A 24415-nucleotide genomic window follows, 5' to 3' on the forward strand; every position below is an offset into this window, starting at 1 on the left:
GGCATCTTGTGTTTTTGCTAAGTGTCAAGTAGGAAAAGTATTAGAATGTGAGTTTCACAAAGGGGGGGTTGTGTAATGTTCATCCACTGGTGCATATGGGGGTGGGGGGAACTCATGCAATAATTTATTTAAACATAAACCTCAGCATAACCCAGTGGGTTCGGGAGGCATCGTTAATAGCAGTGTCTCCATTTTGCTTAGGAAGACACTGGCTATGACAAAATGTCCACCACACAGCTATGGGTGGATCCTACTGAATCCAGGCATCCAAATTCCAAAAATGAACTGTTAATCCTGGTGCCCTGATTCAACTGATGCAGTGTTTATTGAGCCAATGTAATTTGGTAATTACTAAGAAGTATTACTGAGTTACCCTTGAAACTTTTAAAAAGTAAAGGATAACAGCTGGGTGTTGGTGATGGCACATGCCTTTAATCTTAGTCCTTGGGAGGCAGAGGCAGGTGGATCTCTGTGAGTTCGAGACCAGCCTGGTCTACAAAAGCTAGTTCCAGGACAGGCTCCATAGCAGGGAAACCAAAAAAAAAAAAAAAAAAGAAAAGAAAAGAAAAAAAAGAAAGGAAAGGATTACTTCACAGTGGAGGCCAAATGACCTAACTATAGAACTTTAAACACATCCTTCCTGAAAGCGATTACTGCGGCTACATAATTTCCTTGTACTTCCTCCCTCTCTTCTGTCTACAGATTTCTCAACACAAACAGCTCTGGGAGCAGGGTTCTAACTTGTCTTATAGTTTAAAATTACCTTTCTGGGCACTCTGAAATCTTCCACTTTCAGGAAAACCAGTAACAATTCTTCACAGAATAACCTTTTAGTTAATTTTGATGGTGTTTGGGAAGAATAGAAGCTGGAGTTCCTTTTGGGGCAGAAACCTTTCTCTTGAACACACCTCTTAGCGAAGAATTTTGCCCCTTGCTCAACTTCTTATCTTCAGAGGGGCTCAGGGACCTAGAACTTCTATATATGGTCATTTGCAATCGCATACCTGGATCCCTCACCTGCTGACTCAAGCGACCTGGTGGTGATTCATGTCTAGGGGAAGAATGCTGTTGCAACCATAGAAAACTGTCTTTTTCATGGAAAACGGAGTTTCCCCAACTCTTAATTCACTTTTCTCCTACCTCTAAAAAATATAAAAAATAATATAAACTTCACACGTGGAGGGGGTGATGAGCTAATAAGGGGGATAAAGTTCTCAACACACAACTCTGAGCAGAGGCACGGAGGCCCACCCCCATTTCCATCGTTTAGAAGTTTCCAAGATGTTTAGGAATGAGGGGGCCCTAGCATCATATCTGGATCCCTTGAATGGGGTCTTGGGCCGCCAAGCCCCGGAATCTGGTAACTTCCCCCAGCACCGCCCTTTCGCTCCTGGGTTCAGTCTCTTCCATTCCGACCTAAGGGAAGTGGGCTTGTGGGAGGGACAGGGAGGGGAGAGAGCAGGGATCTAGCCGCGCTCACAGACATCGGGGACGAGGCTGGGATCCGCTGCTCCGTGGGCGCAGCAGGGTGAGCATAGGAAACTTACCCTTCCCGGAGTAGAGCTGCGGAAAGGTGTGCACTCCGCTATCGGTCCTGGGCTAGTCTGTGTGGCGACTCAGACTGCTACCAACCGCGCCCTTCCTCAGCCCCTCCTCCTGCCTCCACTCACCAACCGCCCAGGCCAGCCAGCAAGAGATGCGGGAGGCTGTGCTCCAGCCACTAGCTAGTACAGCCCCCCACCCCCAATCCCTGCATCCAAACAATTCCTCCGCCTTTTTCTCCCCCCCCCCCTTTCTATTTCTTCAGTGTTTGGCTTGTTTTCTAGACATCGTGGATTCAGAGTACTTTGCATATAACTTACCTCGTGGGTACTTCATGCCAGGCAGTATTCTAAATCCTGCTTAATAGCCACCAGAGGAACTAGAATACAAGGTGTATTCTAAGAGAGTCATATAAAGTCCCTCACAGAAGGGGGAAGGGACAAGTCCCCCAGAGCACATGGGAAGTATGTGTGTGTGTGGGGGGGGGGCAGTGAATGGAGAGAGAAGTAGGAGAAAGAAAAGGGGAGGAGAGGAAAGCAAGTAGGTCTAGGAAGATTGAGTCAGGGTAGGAATAGAAGACAGAAGAGAGAGAGAGAGAGAGAGAGAGAGAGAGAGAGAGAGAGAGAGAGAGAGAGAACATAAAAGAAGGAGCCATTATTGGTTTGAAGAGAAAACTGAACCTAAAGAAAGGTCTAGAGACCTACAAGATTGCCACCAACTAACAATTTGAGAAACTGTGGAGAGGCTACCATAAATGCCCTTCCCTGATAGTGAGATCAACAACTAACTTATCTACCATCATGGAGCCCTCATCTAGTACCTGTTGGAAACAGAAGCAAACACCCATACCTAAACACTGAATTGAACTAGAATCCAGATGCAGAGGGAGAGGACAAGACCAGGTTGCAAAAAACACATAGAGACAGCTTACCTGAACAAGGAGGAGCTAACGGCCCCCAGACTGATAGCTGGGAATCCAGCATGGGACTGACTCAGGCACCCCTGAATATGGGTCTCAGCCAGAAGGACTGAGCAGCCTAAAGGGACCTCAGACAGTGGAACCAGGATGTATTCCTGGTGCACAAAAGGACCTTGTGAACACATCACCCATGGAGGGATACTGCCTTAACCTAGAGACAGAAGTCCTAGTCCCTACTTCAAATGACTTGACAGATCTACATGACTCCACCTGGATGACATTGCCCTACATATGGAATTGGGGTGAGGGGATGGGAAGGGAGAGTGGTCAGGGTGCATGTGAGGGGGCAGAGAGGGTAAGAAGGAGGGAGGAAGGGAGAGGGAACTGGGATCGACATGTAAAAAAATAATTAATTAATTTAAAAAATAGCCATGCTACAAGGTAGATGCTGTTATACTCTAATCCCTGTTTTACAAGTAAGGAGGCACAGAGTCAAGGGAGGTCAAATCATGCAGAAAGAATAGCAGAGCTAGATGTTGAGTTCTGGAGTCTGGAGGGTCCCTATTATAAGCCTGTTGACTCCAGGCTGGGGATGGGGTACTGTAGGGGGCACCATGGTATTTTAAAGGCATTCAGAATCACACTAAGTCAAGGAGGATAAAAATTAAAGTCCCACTATGATGGTCAATATTACGTCAACTCGACACAGGCTAGAGCCATCTGGGAGGAAGGAACCTTCATAAGATGGGACTACGGCAGGCAAGTATTTAAGGCAGTGTCTTAATTAGTGACAGAGACAGTAGGGCCCAGTTCATTGTGGGTAGTGCTACCCCTGGGCTGGTGGTCCTGGAAGCTTGTAAGACTAAGTGAGTCACAGAGGACAAGATAGGAATTAGTGGTCCTTCATGGGCTCTGCATTAGTTCCTGCTTCCAGGTTCCTGCCCTCTGGGTTCCTGCCATGACTCCCCTTAGATTAGGTTAATTAAGTGTGAAGATCCACCTTGTGGTTTGAAAGAAAACAGCACCCAATGAGAGTGGCATTATTAGGAGGTGTGGCCTTGTTAGAGGAAGTATATCATTGTGGGGGTGGGATTTGAGGTCTCTATTTTGCTCAAGCTTCCCTCAGTGTGGCAGTCAACTTCCTGTTACCTCTGAGTCAAGGTCTTCCTGCACACCGCCATGTCCACCATCTTGATAATAATTGACTGAACCTCTGAAACTATAAGTGAGCACCTCAACTAAATATTTTTATTTATAGAAGTTGCTATGGCCTTGGTGTCTCCTCAAAGCAATAAAAAACCCCTACTATGACACACTTTAAATGTAGATCAACACCATCCCAGGAGCTGAGGGACAAGACGGAACAAAAAGGAGAAGTAAGGCAAGAACCATTATCCAGTTCCTTCTGCTCCATGACTGCAGATGCAATGGAGCCAAAATAAGCCTTTCCTTCCTTAAGTTGCTTCCTGCAGTATTTTTATCACAACAATAAGAAAAGTAACTTATATAGAAAATTGGTACCTTGAGTAGTGTCACTGCAGAGATAATTCTGACGCCGTGGTTCTTGGATTTGGGGAAATGTTTTGCTAGAGTGATGTGAGAAAGTTTCAAGTCCTAAAGTACTGGGAGGAGAATCTGCCAGACCCCTGTGATGGGAACTCAGAAGACGAAGGAGAAATGTGGACTGTGGAGCTGCTCAAAAGGCTTCAGAGGGGACCTAGGACTCTATAAAGTGCTGGGCTAGGGAACAAAGAACCTGGCTGCATTTGGTCTGGCCTGTGTCCTAAGAACTTGAGCAAGGCTGCATTAATAATGGGCTAATTTGTTTTTTGGGGGGGAGTTTTATGTAGGTTAACATTCAGGATGTGTAATGCTTATTGTACACTCTATTCATCCAGGTCTACAATGAGAGAAAGCCTAAACACATACTATATTACTGTGCCAGGCTTTGACTTAATTTTTTGATTACTGCTGTGTTTAACAACTATGACATCCCTGAAAACTTAGGTATTGATTTTATATACAGTCAAAACCTTGCCTCTGGAGGGGTTTTCTTTAAAAAACAAACAAACAAACAAAACATGCATAAGGAAGTATTTCCCCCAAGGCAAATAAACAAAGGCCAATGTAAGGTTGCCAGCCTGTATCTTTACTTGGCAGCAGAATTTGTCAGTGTTACCCATATGGTACTGGTTTTGCAGACATGAAACATGCAAGGCTGAGGGGTTCATACAAGTCTTGAACCATGACTCTAGCATAGGTGAAGCCTGAGTTGCAGTAGAGGCCCTAGGATGCTGTAGTTGCTAGAATCAGGGTACATCTACTGAGGAAAGCTACAGAAACAAATTACAGCTAGTCCAAGAGGAAGGCAAAGTGTGGTACAGGTTGCAAAGCTAGAGAGGTGGCACTACCTAGGCCTTTTTGGAACCAAGATGATTACATCATGAGCCCCAAATGTCATACATGGAGCTGTAGGGTTTGTTCAGTATTTATCGTGCTGGGTTTCTCTCTTGCTTTAGTTCTTCCTTGCTATAATCCCATTCCTCCCTTTTGGATTGAGAGTATTTATTCTCTGATATTGTATGTTGGAAATATATAAAATCAATGGGTAAGTTTTAAAGGATGTCATAGTTGGTTGTTAAACACAGCAGTTACTAAGAAATAATTTGAAGTCTGGCACCATGGTATGTTTGTAGTTTCGTGTACTAGGGAGGCTAAAGAAGGAGGATGGTTTGAATCTAAAAGTTTGAGACTAATCTGAGCTATATAGGGAAATCCCATTGCAAAAATACAAGATTGATGGTTACTTTTCTCTGCTGGGAGCATGCATAGCGCCTCCCAGTACCATGAAAGGTAGCCATTAGGTCAGGCAATGTGTGTTGAAGCCTCTAGGTTAGTACCAACATGATTTTCCATGTTCTGTGATTCACTCCTGTGGTGTTTTCAGCAATAGGGTTTTATTTTTAAGTTCTGGAGGGTAACCAGAAACAATGGCAAATAGCCTGTGGTATTTGGGACCCTAATGGCCAACAATTTCAAAAGAGGTAACCCACTGAGCTTGTTATTTGTTGGTCTGTAGTATCTAATAGGGATCCTGCTTCTTATTGGGTAACTACATTTTTTTTGTTGTTGTTTTTTTGTTTTTTGTTTTTTGGTTTTTTTTTTTGTTTGTTTTATTGGGTTTTGTTTGTTCTTTTGTTTGTTTGTTCGTTTGTTTTTGTTTTTTGGGGGGGTTTTGTTTTGTTTTCTTTTCTTTTTTGTTTTTTTGAGATAGGATTTCTCTGTATTGCTTTGGGGACCTGTCCTGGCACTTACTCTGTAGACCAGGCTGGCCTCGAACTCACAGAGATCCACCTGCCTCTGCCTCCCGAGTGCTGGGTAACTGCATTTAAAGTCTTTACGTATTTATATTCTAGGAAGTTTCTGCTGTAGTAGCTTTTCTTTCTTTTTATGATGACAATGCAGCAGTAGCTGCAAATACAATTAGTAATAGTTTTTCATATGATTTTTTAAATAAGGTTTTTAGTGTTAGCCATCTCCTTTAATATCAATCTGTGAACCCTGTGAGCTACAATAAAAACCAGCCTGACAAGATACTCCCACTAGTGTAATGGTGGCATGAATGTCATGAGAGTGACCAATCACTTTTTTAAAAATTGAATATGAGACCTGCTCTACAAGATGGAGCCCATGTTATCAGGACCCAAACTGTGTGGGTAGATAGGTCATAGGCCTTAGAAGGGAGCCTAGTACTCTGTAAACCAATTCCTAATGGTTGTTTTGTTCTACCCATGCTAGTTAGTTTTCTATTTTTGTGAGAAGACACCATGACCAAAGCAACTTACAGAAGAGTTTACTTGGGACTTAGGAGCGTCAGAAGTTAAAGTCCAGGTCCATCATGGTGGGAGCATAAAAGCAGGAAGGCAGGCATGCTGTTAGCTAGAGCAGTAGCTGAGAGCTCATATCTTGAGACACAACAGTGAGGCAGTGAGAATGAGTCTTTTGAAACCTGAAAGCCTTGTCCCAGTGGCACACCTCCCTCCAACAAGGCCGTTCCACTTATTCCTTCTGAAACAGTTCCACCAACTGGGGACCAAGTATTCAGACATATGAATCTAGGTGGGCCACTCTCAAGCCATCGCATAGATTAGAGCATTTCTCAACCTCATTAGAGGAACTTCTTTTGGCAATGGATTCTGATCAACACAAAGACACACAACTGGCAAGTATGCAGAGAAACAGATAGTGGGGCGTCTGTATCATACCCTCTTCTCCCAAGACCCAAGGGTCACTGCAGGAGAGGGGACAAAGGAGTGTACAAGCCAGAGGTGCTAGGTGGAAACAACCAAAGTGTTTTCTGGCCACAATAAGGCACTTGTACATATGACAGCATGCACAAGACCTGTGTAAGCTCAAAGAAGACAAAATTCCAGCCTGGAGAGGGAAGGTAGGCAACAGTTTCACTTCCTACTGAGGAGCTATTGGTAACTGATAGCTGCTTGGAAAGTGTTTTAGTTTGAGTTTCTATTGCTGTGAAGAAACCATGACCATGGCAACGCTTATAAAGGAAAATATGTAAATGGGGCTGGCTTACAGTTCAGAGGTTTAGTCTGTTATCATCATGGCAGCAAACATGGTAGCATGCAGGCAGATATGGTAAGGTAGCTGAGAGTTTTACATCTTGGTCCACAGGCAACAGGAAGTGAACTGTCACACTGGGCATAGCTTGAGCATATATGAGACCTCAAAGCCTGCTTCCACAGTGACACACTTCCTCCAACAAGCCCACACCTCTTAATGGTGCTACTCCCTATGGGCCAAGCATTCAAACACACATGTCTATTGAGGCTATATCTATTCAAACCTCCACAGAAAGGGAGTGAGGTTTTTGGTTTTTTTTTTTTTTTTTTTTTTTAAGATTGTGTACCCATATTCCTTTGGATGGCCACACACTTGAGAGTATATAAGCAGAACAAATTAGACTTGATGGGTATAAAATAACAAAAATAGCACAAAGTTGGGTGGGTATAGAATTGGGGTGATGAATCTTCATGGAGTTAGGGGAAGGGAAGTGGAATATGTTAAAAATACAATGTATGACATTCTCAAGGAAGTAATAAAAATATTTTAAAATAAAGTAAAACCTGAATGTATAACAACTTAATGCAGTAAGTCAGAAACAAAGGAAACAAGTTTTCAAAGTAGTGCTGGGACTGCAACACTACTTGCCTGTGCAGAGGGGAGGTCTTGGTTCAATCCCCAGCACTGGGAATAAGAAGGTATTCAGAAGAAATCACTTGCTAGTGTTACTGGACTCTCGAGGGTACTTACGCCTATTGCACACGTGTAGTGAAAATATGGGATAAAATTGTGCTTTGATTCATTTTTTCCCAGCTCTGCATTAGAGAAATGATGATGGTAGGTTGGAGTATGTGCTAACAAAAGCCTATAAATGCTGCATGCAAGACTTCCCATGAGCCAGTTGTTAAATATTAATTGGAATGGCAAATTTCAAATAGATTCTTGGTTTGAGCTCAAGTGTTTGGGCTTTATGTTGAAATAAAAACAAACTACAGCTGAAAATTACAGGGTTCAAAGACTACATGAGTTTAAGTAGAAGAGACGTGGTATACCCATGAAAGAGCTTAATACAGTGTTTGCAGAAGTGTGGGTGACGTGACCATGTTTCTCCAATATGGGTGACATTATCGTGTTCCCCCAGCATCATCAAGTTCCCAAGGACTAGCAGGAACATGAAATCATTGCTGTCTTCACATGCGCAAGGGAGGGGAGGGATTATTTGGGACTTGAAAGAACAGAAACTGTGGAAGAGAGACTGGAGGCCCAACAACACCCGTGGCCAAGAAGGAAATGACAAGAAGGAACAGCAGAAGGGCCTGGCCACTTGAAGCTGCTCACACATCACTGCCTTCACACTGCTGGTCCCAGCTGAAGAGGCTGGAACACTGGATGCTGTCAGCTTCTTGGCGCTTTGGTCCCAAGCATTGCTTCATTTTTGAGATATTTCTCAGTGGGATGTTTGAGGGAATATCTTGGACCTGGGTTTGTACAACTTTTGGAAATTGTCACAGAGGCTGGATCCTAATAAACTTTTATCACTTGTAGACTAGTTCTAGAACCTAATAGCTTTAAACCAAAGCAGACTTAAGGGTGAAACCTCTGCCAGCTTTTAAAGAAAGGCTTGCAGAATGGCTCTGTCCTATTAACCGAGTGATGGAACTCTTTCAGCACACGAATACAAGCAGAGTGATGGGAACCTGAGGCCAATTTTCAGCAACTCTTCTCCTTGCTAAGGCTTTGAAATTCTTGTGTTCATTTGGGACTTTCAAAGAAAATTATCTAGGACACCTGCCTCTGAGTTGTTATGGGGTCAAGGTAGAAATCATATGGCTCATGGTACTTGGTTGCCTTACAAACATACTCAACACCTCATTTGACATTGTCCCTAGACTGTGACTGGGCTATTAACTCAAGGTATCATTCTGATTGGCTTATGTAAGAGCTCTATCCAGCTCATTTGGGGTATCCTGATACTAAGTGGAGACATACAAAGCTATATTGTGGGTTTCTCATGACCTCAATGCCATGTGGCTGAACATAGTAACATATTCTAGAAACGATTTCCTTCCTCGGTTTTCAGTTTAAAAATCCTATGAACCATTTTAAATTCTGAATGGAAATGAATATTCTGCCACTCAAAAGTCCTAAATTTTATGACAATGAAATTCGGGTCTCAGAAGCATTTTTATAGCCAATTATAAAAGTTTAGAAACTGGTTTTGAACTGCTGCTCCCCCCCTCCCCGCCCCGGGCTCTGGAGATATGCACCCTAGAGCTGAGTCTGCTGCTAGGCAAAGGCTGACAATGGCACACTATGAGGATATGAAGATCGTTAGGTCCCAGGGTCATTGAGAACCTAGGGGCTTGGATATGGCATCCCTTCCCCAGGATTTATGAAGGCATGCTGAGTTTTTAGGTCTCTCTGAGCTTGCAAATGTGCCAACAGAGCCATGCTGGTCGCTGTCCTTGGCAGTTTTTCACATTATCCCAGGGTAAAGACACACAAATGCACAGGCTTGCAGAATGCCAAATTGTTTGGGCTCAGTTCCATTCTGTATCTGCCACTGTGTCTTTCACAAGCCAATAAACTCTTGTTTGGTGATCTGGTCATCTCCCAGGTGTTCTCAGCAAGCCTTTGCTTGTGCAACAAAAAGGACACAGCCATCTTCACACTATATCAGAGATCCTGAGAAGGCTTGGTCACAACTGTATTGACATGGAAATTAAATTATTTCTCTTTGTTCTGATTGTACAAGCAAAACTAGATCTACGAATACGAATTTATTCAGCATCTTTCTCTTAGCACAGTTAATATGTTTCAGATTCAAGGCTTATTGAAAAATAAGCCTTGAGTTGCAGAATGTTGCACCAGCTCCATGCAAAGTCTATACTAATGAGATGAATAATGGAAAAAGAACAGAGCAAAGCAAACAAAAGACAACCAGGCTGCCCTTTATTATTGATACAAATTTATATAGTGGCATATGCTATTGGAGAAATCAGAAATTCATAACACACAAATTCGTACTGGAAATACATTTAAAAAAATCATTTGAGAGTCAAGAACTCAGGTTGACAGCACCACAGATGTTTTCCTCAGTCTGAGTAGGTGAGAAATAACCAGGGGTAACAAATGCCTACGGGAGACTGAGAGTGACTATTGTTAAGACTGTGCAAATGCTTTCCCACACAATTTCCTATCCAACAATAGGAATCTGCAGGAGCTTTCAGAAGACCCTGGTACAATAAAGGGGCAGGCAAGACAGAAAACTGGTGCAGACAATTATTTCTTTTGACCTTCACAGCCAGCATCTGCCAGCAAAGAGCAACCCTGCTGAGCGATTTCGGTTCCTGCCCACCTGAAGGTATGGTCAAAAAGGTTAGTAAAGCACACACAAGGCATTAGTGAATCAGTAAGAAGCGCCGAAAGCAGAGCTTTCACTGAAATAGAATCCACATTAGTCATCAAACCATCCAATCAAAAGACGAAGTAGAAAATGTAAATGAAATGAAAAATTCGACATCAATGAGGCAAATCTCAGCCTCACACCTCTTAACGCTCCCCGTCTAAGAAGTGGGCATCCGCTGGAGAAGTGCTGGCTTCTAGAGTGTCTGGAATGGCAAGGCAGGGAGGCAGGGCCATATCCGGGGCTTTCCCTTCAAAGTTCCCTATGTCCAGGTCGGTACAGGCTGATGTCATTCCCCACCTGGACGTGAAGGTCACCCTTCCTGCATCCGGCTTTCTGCCACTTCCTCACACGTCTTGTCCCACTGGAAGGTGTGTGTCAACAGCACATGGGAGCCCATGGGTACTTGCTGCTCTAATGTGTGAACATCCCAGCAGGCACCATGTGGTATGACCAGTAATGGGCCAAGTGGGAATGGGAAGCTGCCCTACATTGGCACCCTGTCCTTGCTCTAGCCCTCTGGGTTGTCCTGGAGATTTAATGCTTGGCTTATCAGCTTTGCTACATGAAATGGGTATCAATTCCAGATTCTTGAGGCTATTCCAGAATTCCTGCCCTGAATTATGCAAGCTGGTCTACAGCAGCACACGAGAAGCCAGGGATTTTCTGGACTCAATCCAACACGCCCTCTCCTGAACACATTGCACCACTCTCAGAAGTGAAACCCGCTGTCCACCAAATCTGTTCTAGATACCGATACACAGCTCATGCATTATTTATATCCTTTCTATTCCTGCCTCCTCAGGACCACCCCCAGTCATGCCCACCTAAAAGTGTGCTTTTCCCCCCTCCCAGTTGGAGGGCTATTTCACAAGCCAAGTACAACAGAGAGCACTTCTATATGCCCTGTAATCTCTTCTTCCTAAATTTACTCACTATCACTCACTCATCACACCATCCACTCGTTCATCCAACAAACAAGTGTCACATGCTGGTAATGTACAAGGCACTACTCAAGAATGAGGAGGTGTGGCTCACACAGGCTTCTGCACTCAAGCGTGGGGTCTGCAGAGGGGCCTGTCAATTTTTCATGGTTCATTCTTTCTAGATTTTAGTAGGAGTCTGGAATGTTCTCAAAGAGTTTGGTTCATTTCCATATACATACTCTACAACGCGGATGCTATGCTATTTGCTTAGTGATAGGATGTGCCATGCACTATAACAGCATTCACTTCTGGCTAATGGAATTAATTGTGCCTCTGGTTAAAAACACAATGTGCATGTATAATGTTTTGCCGGTAAGGTAGAAATGAAAAATAAACAAAGGCAAGCTGTGTGCACGCTACACACAGGATATTCAACTTGCTATTGGAATACTATGCTAAGTCAAAGCCACATATTTGTGGCCTTGTTATGTACTGATATGGGAAATTAAGCGCCTGAGCTACCAGAAAAGAACCCCCAGAGAGAAGTCCCCGAACTATTGTGCTAGGGACAGCACCTCTATCGGATGTGTGACAGACACACAGCAAACAGGCCCCATGTATATCTGTAAACTCTGGTTTCATTCCAACCTCTAGTAAAATTGCTTATTCAAAGTATTCTCTTACTTTCCAGAAACACTAACAAAACTGGAAACATGAAGCACACAGGCTTGCCTTGCATTGCTGTACGGCAGAAGGCCTGGGGAAGCGGGAAGGGTGGTTGATTTAAAAAGGATCTCTGGCACACAAAGTCTGTGGAACTTTGCAGCACTCCTTATGGCCCTGGCTTGTACCTCCCTGTTTTTAAATCACAGACAGACATGTGCTCCAGTCTAAACCATGCTGAGATCCCCACTCAAAATGAGCTCTAGAAAAACCAAGTGTACTTAGAGGCCAGGGTGTGTGGGACAGCAAGTGGAAACAATGCACAATTGTTTGGGCTGTGCTGATCAGAATTCTCAGTGGAATCTGAGTCAGCAGCCTGTATTCTGCTGCCTGGATGTCCAGAACATCCCACACAGTAGAAAGCTGCGGCAAAGGAGGAAACCAAAGGGTCTGCACTCTCGGATACTTGCTACACACTGTGCCCTGCTCTCTTAGTGAGATCAGCAAGGCTAATTGTGTAGTGTGTGTCCTAATTCTAAAGCACTTCCGTGGTGAACCTTACGGAGTTGCTCTGCACAGCCTCTGGCACTGTTACGGGGACCTGTAGGCGTAGCTCTACTCCGCCACCCTGGGGACCTCAGTGGTTCTATTTCATGAGGTAGCTCAGTTGTGAGTTTTATGCATGCAATGTGTGCTGTCCACCACTCAAAGCTAGTTTTCCCTTTTTTTTTTCTTTTTATCGGAAAGATTATAAAAATACCAGTATTTCTCCCTGCTTTATAAAAACGAGTTTAGAAAAAAAAAAATACACATGGGTCTTCTCGTTAAACTTCTGTTCCATCTTGTAAATTGTTGTGGACTCTGACTTCCAGATTCATTCTTTTTACTTTAGCACCTTTGAATGTGTAAGAGCCCTCGCTGTCACTCAGTATGTTGACATTGCGCACAGTACAGTACTGTCTGTTGACATTCTTCTCTACCTTGTCTGCGTTTCTCTTGGCTACATCCACCTTGGTATTCAGGGGGTATTCCTCTAGAGTGTCCTCTGGGGGCTGTTTCTTCTTCTGTTTCTGGCATTTTCTGGTGATGAAACAGGCCACCAGAAACAGCAGAAGGAAAAGCATAATAGCAGCCAGGGCACTGCCAATAGATGCTCCAGTTTGAGACAGGGAGGCGGCTACAATGGGCTCCTCCATCTCCAGGTTCAGGGACTTCATGTTGGTACCATTCTTGACTTGGTCTCCTTCATTGTCGTAGATGAGGGAGTCATCAAGAGACAACCAGCCACGGGGATCCACCAGGTCCCTTCGGTGGCGGCTCAGAGAGGCTGTGAGAGAGCGCTGGACCCGGGGCCTCGAGATGCTGTCGGGGCCAATGACATAGATCACCTGGAGATACCACTGGTGGCCTGCTTCCACCTGAAGGAGGAGAGAGGTGGGAGGTGTTATCTAAGCACATTTCAGAAGAAAGGACATGAAAGACACCTGCTACAATAGGACAGGGCAGAGAAATGGTCTCAATTAAGTACTGGCAATGGATGTTCTATGTTCCAAGATACAGGGAGATACAGGGAGGGAGCTGAATCAAGCATTAAGGATCCTGTTTTATTTCAGATTAGGATGATTTCAGGACAGCTATACACATTCTTTTCAATTTCCCTGCTCATGCAGAATAGCCTAAGAATTTATTTGTCACAGTCTCCTTTATTGACAGCACGGTCTCCTTACCTAAACGAATGCTTCTGAGTTATTGGTCTTTATTGACAGCAGTGAAATGATACATTAACTACCACGTTTATTCTCTGTGCCCTTTACCTGCTTCCTATGCTAACTTACTATTTACTGATGAACTTCAGTTAAAATGGAGTCAGTCAACAAATTTTCACTAAACAACCCTAAACGTAATATACAGATTCATGACAAAAATTTGCTGAACTCAAACTTCGTGATCACCCCCACTGAGCACTTTATTGCCTCCTCGTCTGCCCACCTGGGGACATGGCATGTCTTTGAAATAACTTCAAAAGAGCAATGATAGCCCTGAATCTCAAGGTCATGGACAAACACTTGGAGACAGAGAAAAAAAAAAAAAGTGCAAAATTTGATATTGGAAAGTCGTGCTTGCTGCTAGAAATTGGGGTATTTTTTTCCTATCTGATACTAGTCATCTGTGTCCCTCTAACTTGGGCTTTGCTCAGTGTTTTCCGTATGCCTGTGAAATCAGCTGGTTCAGCTGACCGCCCCAAAGCTAGAAATCTAAGATAACTCAGGAAAAGTCAGAGCAGCCATATATTGGTGACAATGACAGATGCTCCTTTCTTTGGTCTCCTGGGGACAGGGAAAACTTGGGAGTGAAGGATGGGTTTAATAACAAGGAGGAAGGCCTTGAGGCAAGAAGGTTATCAAAAGAAAGTGACAGTCACCTTATAGAGGGCGTCTACTTTGAGTGTGAATCCATCCACACCTGGCATGCTACTGACCACATGGAAGTCAGGCAACTCAGAAGCAAAGTGTGCCTCAAAAGGCACGTCGTGGAAGTACTTGTCGGTGACCTCTGGCTGGCTGCGGTCCTAGAATTAGTTAGGAGGAAGAGACACGGCTTGTGAAAGGCAGTACTGAGGAAGGAAGGATGTTCACCCTGCTTCTGTGGGTTGGCTGAGCAGAGTGGGCTGTGGAAGGTTTCTTCCCAAGTCAGTGCTGCCTCTGGACACCACTAAAGGAGGATTCTGGTAGGTTCTATCTAACCTGTGTCTCACAGGCCATGTGTGACCAAGGACAGCCATGATCAACACAAAATTACAAAGTTGTTTTTTGTTTTGTTTTGATATTGTTTTTAGTCATCTATGAGGCCACTGACAAGAATCTTGCACATGAATTCATTTTGCCCAGCAGACAGTCAGTTCTCAAGCTACTTGGTCCTAGGATCCTTTCCATAGTTAAAAACCAAAGACTTCAAAGAACTTTTATTTATGTGATTTTCTATCGATGTTTACTATATTAGAAAATAAACCTGAACAATTAAAGAGAATACTCCTGTACTAACTCATTTTAAATTTATAATTTATTGTAAATATACATTATATGCTAACTTAACTAATTTTTTAGTGATATGACAAGATTCATCTTCATCCCCAAGGACACCCCATTTTGTGAGCTTCCCTAATGCTTTTGTATTCAGTCAGCAGTGATATACTATCTTAACTGATATAAGAAGAAAATCTAGCTTTAAACACAGCTGTAAGTAGGAGGTGTGTACTTGTGTGTGGATGCCCGACATTGTCATTAGATGTGTTTCTCAATCACTTTCTCACCTTATTTTTGAGATGGGTTTTTCACTGAAATTGGAATGCATTGACTGCTTAGATTGATGGGCCAGTGACCTATAGGGATCCTCCTGTCTCTGTCTTCCCTGTGCTGGGATTATAGGTAACCACTCCTTATGTTGGCTCAGAGGATCAAACTCAGGACCTCATACTTGCATGGCAAGCAGTTTACTGGCTGAGCCATACTCCATCACCTGGATAGTTTTCAACACTTCAAAACTTTCTTATTCTTCCTTCTTTTCTTCTCCTTCTTTGTTTAGTTAGCGTGTGCACATGTGTGTGCGTGCATGCATGCATGTGTGTGTGTGTATGTGTGTGTGTGTGTGTGTGTGTGTGGTGTAGGTATATATGTACATATGCATGTCGGTGCTTGAGGAGAAGATATATGATTGAGGAGGGCATTAGATACCCTGGGTTGTGAGCTCCTTGATGTGGGTTCTGGAAACCAAACTGGGTCCTCTCTGAAAGAGTAGGACCACTCTTAACCACTGAACCATTTCTGCAGCCCCCAAGCACAACACGGACTCTGAAACCATGTTAATAAACTCTCTGGTGGGGATGTGAGTGTGCAAAAGTGGCACTATTGTAGTCCCAGGACAGCAATTTCAACCTTAGACTCTTAGAAGGAATGTAAGGGACACTCAGGGCCTTTGAACCAGACTTGGAGAAACACTGGCTTAGAGTTTCCTCCTCCTGGAATATTAATAACAGCATGTCTTGTGGCCCACCATAGCTAATAAAATTGGTAATGCAGTAGGTAACTGGTCAGAGAAACAACAACAAGAAGAAATATAGGGAAAACACAGTGCTGCTGTTAGAATTCACAGCCGAGACATTGGCTCACTAAGGGCTCCTCGACAGTAGGACTGATCGAGAGCCTACCAGCAGCAGGAACCTGTGCTTCAGATGTCTGTTTGGCTGAATGCATCCGTACTGTGGCCCTTCATTATAGATTGTTCCCGTAGGATCAAAGAAAGGCACGTAGCCATCCTTGCCAGTACAAAGATAGACTTTCTCCAGCTGCAGTTTGTAAGCAGAATGAAGGTTCTGTTCCGGATTCCAAAGGACTCGGCCGTAAAGGATCTGTCCTGGGAAGATTGAAAGACAGCAATTAGACTGGACTCAGAGGTTAAAGAGAAAGAAGTGCCAAGGGCAGAGAGGATTTGACGTTCTTCCTCAGAGTCAAAAGTGCCTTTCCTATGAAGAGCTCTGACTCCAAATGCCCTGGAAATACACATTTACCATTTGTCGCTTCTGTAATTCATTAATATTACTGAAGCATTTCTGATATGTTAACCACTCACTGTGCACAAGGGACACAGAGATAAGTGAGATGCAAATGAGAGGGCAGAAATGAGAGCAAAGAGATTAATAACATTTATTGATAACATCTATCAAGTTCAGCATTTGCTAAATACTGTACTAAAATTTTCTCATGCAGTAAAACCCATGGGTTGCTAATAGTCTTCTAGCTGAGGGAACCGAGGCACTGAGTGGCTAAGTGAGTTGCTGAAAGTTGCCAGGGTTGCAGGCAGTGATGGTAGGATTCAGAGTGATGCAGAGCAAGGCTTCTTTGTCTTGACAACTCACTCTAACAGCGTGTACAATGCTGTACACTGCCTGCTACAAGAGGGGAATGCTTGTGGGGCTAGCCAGGCTAGACCCTGCCTTGGGTGAGGTGTGTAGAGGGGTTTAAGGACAGATGATCTTTGAGCTGTCTCCTAACACATGAACAAGAACTCAAGAACAAGAACTCAGAATATTTTGGGGAGAGAGACAGGCCAGACTATTCTAGGCAAAACAAAGTCCATGTAAAAATGCTGAAGACTGGGTTGACAGAAGTCCTAGTGTGGGAACTCTTTTTTGAACAGCGCCTGAGATGACCTCAAGTTCTTTATATTGTCTTATTTAATTCTTCCAAGAGTCCAAAAGATAGACTCAGTTATTGTTCCCTTAAGTAACCTGGCCTAGGGAGGGCAACAGCATTGACAGTGTAACTGGGAGCTGACAGGAATGCTACTGCAACCCTTCCAGGAAATTCAGAGCTGAGATAACTTATCAACTTAGACATCATGTTAGAATCAGACTGGACATCTTCCTACCCAGACCAGTGCTTCCCCATAGTTCTATGATGCCAATCACAAGAACACCAAGACGACGATGTATTTTGTAAACTGAGGGACGAATGTGAGTCTCCCCTACTTCTATCTATGGCTCTGGCATGGAAGCCCAGAAGGTGTTTGCCACAGAGCTCGCTGACTGAGACATGGGCAGATATGCACCCAGCCTAAAGGCTCACCCAGAAGAGTCTCCTCTCTAGGCAGAGCCACTGACTGCAGCTTGAGGCAGCAACTCACCTTTGGAAAAGGCTCCTTTGTAATCCATTTCTGCCAGGGACATATCAGACGTGTTGGGATCCATCAAGAATACCTTCTCATTGTTGCAGAGCTGAAATTCGGTATTGAGCGAATACACCACTGGAACAGGGCGGTTGGTCTGCTGGAAGGCAATGGGTATCAGGAACCTAGATGTGAGAGAAATGAGAGCTACCTGAGGGCAGGGTCAACTTTGCATGGGCATGTGAGCTGTGTTCTTTGCCTTCTCCTTCTTGACAGTGCATGTTGTGGATGCTGACCATGTACTGAAGGATAATCTGTTCTTTTGTTCATTTTTATTTCTCTAGAAAGGGTCTTATTGCAGGATATTTGATTGCACTGTGAACCCTGAGATTGTGTTATTTACTGGAAAAATAACTTATTTCTAGTTGTGGTGTGGCTCATCCCTAGCACACACCTTTAATCCAAGACCTTTCTGCTTATTGTAAACAGGATTAAAAACAAGCAAACAAACAAAAAAGATACCATAAGGCAAGAGGTAAAGCAAGCAACCAGTTGACAGGAAACAGCCACAGAGAGTAAGAGGGAGTCTGGAAGACAGATAGGGAAATAGTAGGGAGGGACATTGAGTTTGGTGACCTTTTGGGTTGAGATGGCATGGGATAAAGCCTCTTTCTGGGGTGTTGGTGAAGGAGGAATGGCAGCTGACTGCTCTCTCTGCCTCTCTGAGCTAGCAGCTTTTCACCCCAGCATCTGGCTTCCCAGTCTTTATTGATAAAATCAAACGATTGAGATTTAGTTAAAAGCAAATTTAGATTCAGATTAAAAACAAACAACAGGTCTCATGTAGTTTAGGACAGCTTTAACCCCTTCCTTACTCTTTCATCCCAAGTCCAATGATTACAAGCATGCACCCCACCCACTCCGTTTCTACAATGCTGAGATCACTCCAACATTCTACCAACTCAACCACATCCCTATAACAGGATAATTCAGTCTTTAGAACTCTTTCGGTAGCAGTAGCACTTTCGCTCCTCCAAGTGTGTGTGATACATGTGTGTTGTTTGCACATATGTGTGGGGGCAAGTGTGTGCGTATGCACATGTGGTAGTCAGAGGTTGATGCTGTCTCTGCCCAGTCACTCTCCATTGTATTTTTGAGGGAAGGCTCTCAGAGAACCTGGAGCTCACAGATTTGCTAGACTTGCTGGCTCCCAGCACTTGCAGGCTGAATCAGGAAGAATATGGACTCATCTGAATTATGCTGAGAGTTCAAATCCAGCCTGAATGATAGCAAGCAAGACTCTGTGCTAATGATGAAGAAAACATCTCCACACAAAATAACACAAACAAAAACAAGAGTCTCCAAGCACTGGTAATGTTCTATTTCAGACAGGTGCTAAACAAAAGCTTGTCACATACATGTTCTCTGAGTAGCTGACACAATAAAAAACAAACAAACAAACAAACAAACAAATAAATAAATAAAAATTTGAATGTAGAGCAAATTCCTTTGCATATCCCAACATACTACCCACCCTCTGTTCTTCATGGTTTCCCTGTCACCATCCCTCCCTCCTGTCTTCAGCAGACTGGGGTCTCTCTTCTTCCTGAATTCCATCCACAGTTCCCTGAAGTGGTTCTTTGATTACTTCAGGGTCCCAGCTAGACTTTTCCTGGACGCTTTTCATGGATAGTTATCTACTCCTTCACACCCATACCGGAAACTGCTAAAGTGGCTGAGAACATGGGACTAGATCAGCCATAGACCTAGGGGAAAACCTCATATTATCCTGTTAAAGGTACTTATGTAAATCAGTGCCTTTGCTCAACCCACATCAGAGAAGCTTCTTGCCGGAGATGGGGACATAGAGACCCACAGTGGACAATGAGTGGAGAGTGGGAGACTTTGGAGCACTCGGTCCTACATGGGAAGTCTTTATCAAAGCCTCAGGGATTTCCCTGGTCACTAACCCTCCTGTATGTGGCTGACTGGGATACTTTCAAGCATTTTTACTGCTGTCAACTATGGTGGCTCAACATCCAGGCAGAGACTGTCTAAATCATCACTTCCTTACCTGCCATGGGCTTGTTCTCCACCCAATGGCAGCCACTTATTTTCCTATTGCTGCTTGGACAAACACCCCAGATTCCACTTTCAATCATCTCACATACTATCCCCATCTTTTCAGCCCCTCTCTTCTTTTATCAAACCATTCATTCTTCCAGCCACAGCAGAACCTTCCTGAACACTCTTCTCAGAAATGCAAAGGAGCCATGGTGGAGATATCCACACATAATCACTTATTCATAAACACTTGGGAAAACAGCCCCCAACTTGTTAAGATAGCTATATGCCTAGCATATGATCCAGCCATCCCAAGAACACAGAAAATATGTATTCACATAAAATTTGCACATACATAGTCAGGGCAGATCTACTTAAAATAGATCCAAGTTAGAAAGGGCCTAACTGTCCATCAAATGATGAATTGCTATATTGCTATTTCTATACCATGTAATGTAACTCAGCAATAATAGAAACTATTTAAACAGTGACACAGAAAATCAAATAATCATGCCATGTGAAATGAGCCAGAGAAAAATCACTGTGGATGCATGATAACATATAAGGTTCTAGAGAATTCACTCTCCTGGTGACAGAAGGTAGATGAGGGGACGCTTGGAGAAAGGGAGGGGGGAGCTACAGACAGATGTGAGGAGACTTGGAGGAAACGGCTGTGTATTGTCTTGATCGTAGTGATGTTACACCAGTACACACATATGTCAATATGTAATGAGTGTGTATGTTTGCATCTGTGGCTTGTTTACCACCAATAATACAACAATTTAAAAACCACCCAGCCTGCTTCTCCTATTGCTCACTTCCTCCCCTCCCTCAGGCAGCAGTGCTCTGCTTCTGGCCAATGCCCTGATCAGTCAGTTCACTTCTCTGGAACCCATAGGCTCTGCCTGCCTTCCTTGTTTAGTGAATGAACTGTCTTGGCTCCAAGCTAAAGCTAGTCCCTTCCTTCGTGTCTGATGACAGTCCATATACCCTCAAGGACCTGGCTTTATCCCATGCATTATTAGCTCTCTCTTTCACTGCAGGATGCAGACATTTGGGAATGTTTTCTACCCTAAAATGCAAGCTCTTAAAAAAAAAAAAAAAAAAAAAGGCCTCTCATCTGTGATCAGTTACTACCATTTCTTCGACACCATTTTTTGAAAAACTCCTTATTCCTATTGATCCTGTTTGCTTATCTTTTGAATTCACCCCTCTCCTGAAGGTTAATATCTCATGCAGCTAACCAACCTGTGTACCCGGCATTACCAAAGCTAACTGTTTTTTCAACATGGAAGTTACAAGTCACACTTCCAATAGTTGTCCCTTAGTGCTATTCCTGCTTTGGCCTTGTCTCTCAATATTTTCTAGGTGCCTTGCTCAGTTCTCAGGTAGCACTAAACTATAAGGTGTCTGAAGCCTGGCTGGCTTTTAATACACTGTTGTAACATAATTTTATAATCTCAGTGTTCAGACCAGGAAAGGTACTTGGTAAAACCGGAATGAATAATGCCATGGAATGCTGGAGTAAGGCACAGGGTGGCTTCAGGCCTGAGCTAAGTATGAGCTGATGCCTTCAAGATGTTTTTGCTATTTCATTATGTGTTTGAGTGTGTGCCTGCATGTATGTCAGTGCACCACAAATGTGCCTGGTGCCTGTGGAGTCCAGAGGAGGGGTTGGACGCTGAAAACTGCAATTACAGATGGCTGTTAGCTGCCATGCTGGTCCTGGGAATGGAACCTGTGTTCCCTAGAGGGCAGCAGTGCTCTTAACTGCTGTGCACATCTCCAGCTCCATGTGGTTGCCCTTACTCTCTGTAGTTTGTTCTATAAAGTCTTTAGGAACATTGACTTGGTGGTGTTGGGTCCCTGCTCCCAGCAGGTCCAGAACAAGCTTTCTGTGAATGTCTGGTTACAGAATTTCACCAACAGACCAACACACAACTGTTTCTTTTGTGTACTCCTTTTATACACATCATTGATTCATTAACATCAGACTCATGGCCAACAGCACACTAACTCATGCCCGAATGGAGTTCATCTAATACTCCATAGGGCACACGATAGTACTTATGTGCTTAGGAACAGTTAGAAAACACTTCAGCTCTATGCTTAGGAGTCACTTAAAACAGCGAGGCACCAATGAACCCCATTCATAAACAAAAACATACAGCACCAAGGTCACCAAGGTCACCAAGGTCACTGTACCCAGAGAGCTGATAGAAGAAGATAGGGGACTCCCTTGTTGAGCTTTAGTTGGGGCTAGGGCTGTTGGGTGATTCAGCATTCACCCTGTGAATGACTCTGGAAGCAGTGTGGGCATTCACTTAAGGGTGACAAACGTATTTTAGTGAGCAGGAGAATTCTTAACAAAATAAATGGAGTCAGTGAGGATCACCTATGTTGGCCTACCTTTCTGGAGCATGCGCAGTGCAGGCCAAAGACTTCTCTCCTGGGTCCACCCATGGCTGTGTGGGCTGCACGGTACAAGGGATCAGGTAGATGGTATACTCCCCTGAATAGTCCTTTCTGGAAACAGGAAGAGCAGACTGAGGTCACAGGCAACATCCCATTATTTTAGCTCCAGAAAGACATGACTTCATGAAGCAGGGCCTGGGTGTCATTTATGCACTGACAAATCTGGGAGGTGCCACTTTCAGGGACTCATCTCTGATTAGTCTCACCTTCAGAGAATTATCCCAAGGTGTTAAAAAAACAAACAACATTTTCATTTGCTGAAGTCCCTTCTATGAGGAAAGCTACAAAAGGCACACTGCTTATAGAAATCTGGAAGGTTCAGGTGATGATGAATCGAGAGTTCAGGAAATCTGCCTGGCAGTTTGGTTAGTGTTTCTTGTCAAATGACAACCTGCCAACATATTCTTAAATGCAGGAGCTCTGTCTGTTAAAGTGAACTATGCCAGGCAGGTGGGGTTGCAGAAAAGGAGGCAAATGCCACAGAGACAGAGGAGACAGAGCATCTCCCCGGAGCAGAATGGAAGCTGTGTCCTTGGAACACTCACCACCATAACTAGCTCTCCATCTCAGGGTTCCCTTCCCAGACTCCAAGGCCTCATTCCTTTTCAGAGCAGAAGAAATCAAAACTATGGATTCTCATGGGGATGGTGGGGCATCCAGTGGGAATTAGTGTGCTTATGGCAAGACACAAAGTTCCCCAGAAGTATTTGTATCTATCACTGACTTGTTACTAGGTAGCAACCCCAGCCTTTTCAGGTTAAATGGAAGGCAGGAGAGCATTCAGAAGGTTCCAGAATAGTCTTCATGTGTCTAGGTTTCAGGTTCTTGAATGAAGATGAAAACTTTTCAGATCAAGCCAGAAGCATCTGTCATGGTGTTTACCTGCTGTAAGAGCTTGTGGCTCTCCAGAGTTGATGTGGAGAGTCAAACGTCTGAGCACTCCATAGGAGCTGCAGGTCAAATTCAATTCCTCCTAGGTGGTCTGGAGTCAATATGAAAGATTTCACATCTGGGAGAGTGTGATGCTCCATCACGAACTGTCCTGTTTCAGAGGGAAACACACTCTGATTTGTGAGTTTACTGTGTTTGCCTAAGGACCTAACTTTTCTTTTTCTAGCAAAGAACTAAGGATACTAAGGGCAGATGTACCCTTTAGAACGCATTTTACAATGTTTGAGTTAGTATCACATCTTTACACCAGCCCACAACCCTACTCATAATGACAACGGAATGTGCTGTGCTCACACAACTTTACTGATATTTATGGGACAATGAGTACTGAACATATTCAGCTTGGAATGTGAGCAGACACATTTTTGGGACTTAGTATTTTACAAATAGAAATATCAGTGTTGGATGTAATCACATTTCGATCTACTCAAGTCTTTGGTGGAAGAGGAAAAGTGTAGATGTCTCTAAAAAGTAAGGTTATTCTAACAAAACATCATTACTCTTAAAATTCAGTGTGAGTGTTCAAGGTAGAGTGACTATGCTGGATGAAAAGAAACTTATGGGATAACACAACCAAAATCTAACACATGGAGTTTGATTGGGTCTACTTTCCTTTATGTGTATAGGTATAAAGTATAAAGCAAGTAGGAAAGCATTTGTGAGGTAAGGGGATATTTGCTCAGGGGCTATTGTTCTATTTCAGGTGCACTGGATGTGAAATGGTACAGTGATTTTCTTGTTCTGAGAGAAGATCTACTGAAGTGTTTGGGTAAAGTACATGAAAATGGAAATTTCTTTTCAAATGAGATTACCAAAAAGAGTGTGTGTATGTTCATAAGTAAATAGTAAAACATTAACAGCTATTTACTTTATTCTTCATTGTTGTAATCTTTAAATTTCTGAATGTTCAGACTTTTTTAAGAGAAAGAAATAGGAAAAAGACACAAAGAAACTACCTCTGAATTTGGCATGGGTCTTGAATTCAATGACGAGTCGGCCATCCTGTCTAATGTAGATTCTTATGATCTGAAGCCTGGCAGAGAGCACACTGTCTGTCTGGATCCCTGGACAAACAACCACACACAAAACAAAGTCAGGGCATGGATAGGATCTCCCAGATAGTGACCCTCTTAGACAACTGTCCCAGAGATGTCTCTAGGAGGATCCGAGTATTTATGGGAATGTGGTTTGGAGAGAGCTATATATTCATATGAGCATTGACTGCAG

The 24415-nt window shown here is 43.6% G+C and overlaps 1 protein-coding gene across 1 annotated transcript in view; it reads right to left on the reverse strand.

Moving 5' to 3' along the window:
- Nucleotides 1-12473: 12473 nt before the first annotated feature.
- Fras1 (Fraser extracellular matrix complex subunit 1) overlaps nt 12474-24415 on the reverse strand; it is a 245647-nt gene continuing 233705 nt past the window's right edge. Inside the window, exons 67-73 of the mRNA XM_051198572.1 lie at nt 24145-24252; nt 23120-23279; nt 22172-22288; nt 17717-17883; nt 16242-16447; nt 14460-14606; nt 12474-13455 (exon numbers count right to left, since the gene is read on the reverse strand). Coding sequence (XP_051054529.1) covers nt 12862-13455; nt 14460-14606; nt 16242-16447; nt 17717-17883; nt 22172-22288; nt 23120-23279; nt 24145-24252 — 1499 coding nt within the window. The 3' untranslated portion in view covers nt 12474-12861. The remainder of the gene's footprint in view (nt 13456-14459; nt 14607-16241; nt 16448-17716; nt 17884-22171; nt 22289-23119; nt 23280-24144; nt 24253-24415) is intronic.

The sequence above is a fragment of the Phodopus roborovskii genome, unplaced genomic scaffold (assembly GCF_943737965.1).
Source record: "Phodopus roborovskii unplaced genomic scaffold, PHOROB, whole genome shotgun sequence".
Lineage (NCBI taxonomy): Eukaryota > Metazoa > Chordata > Mammalia > Rodentia > Cricetidae > Phodopus > Phodopus roborovskii.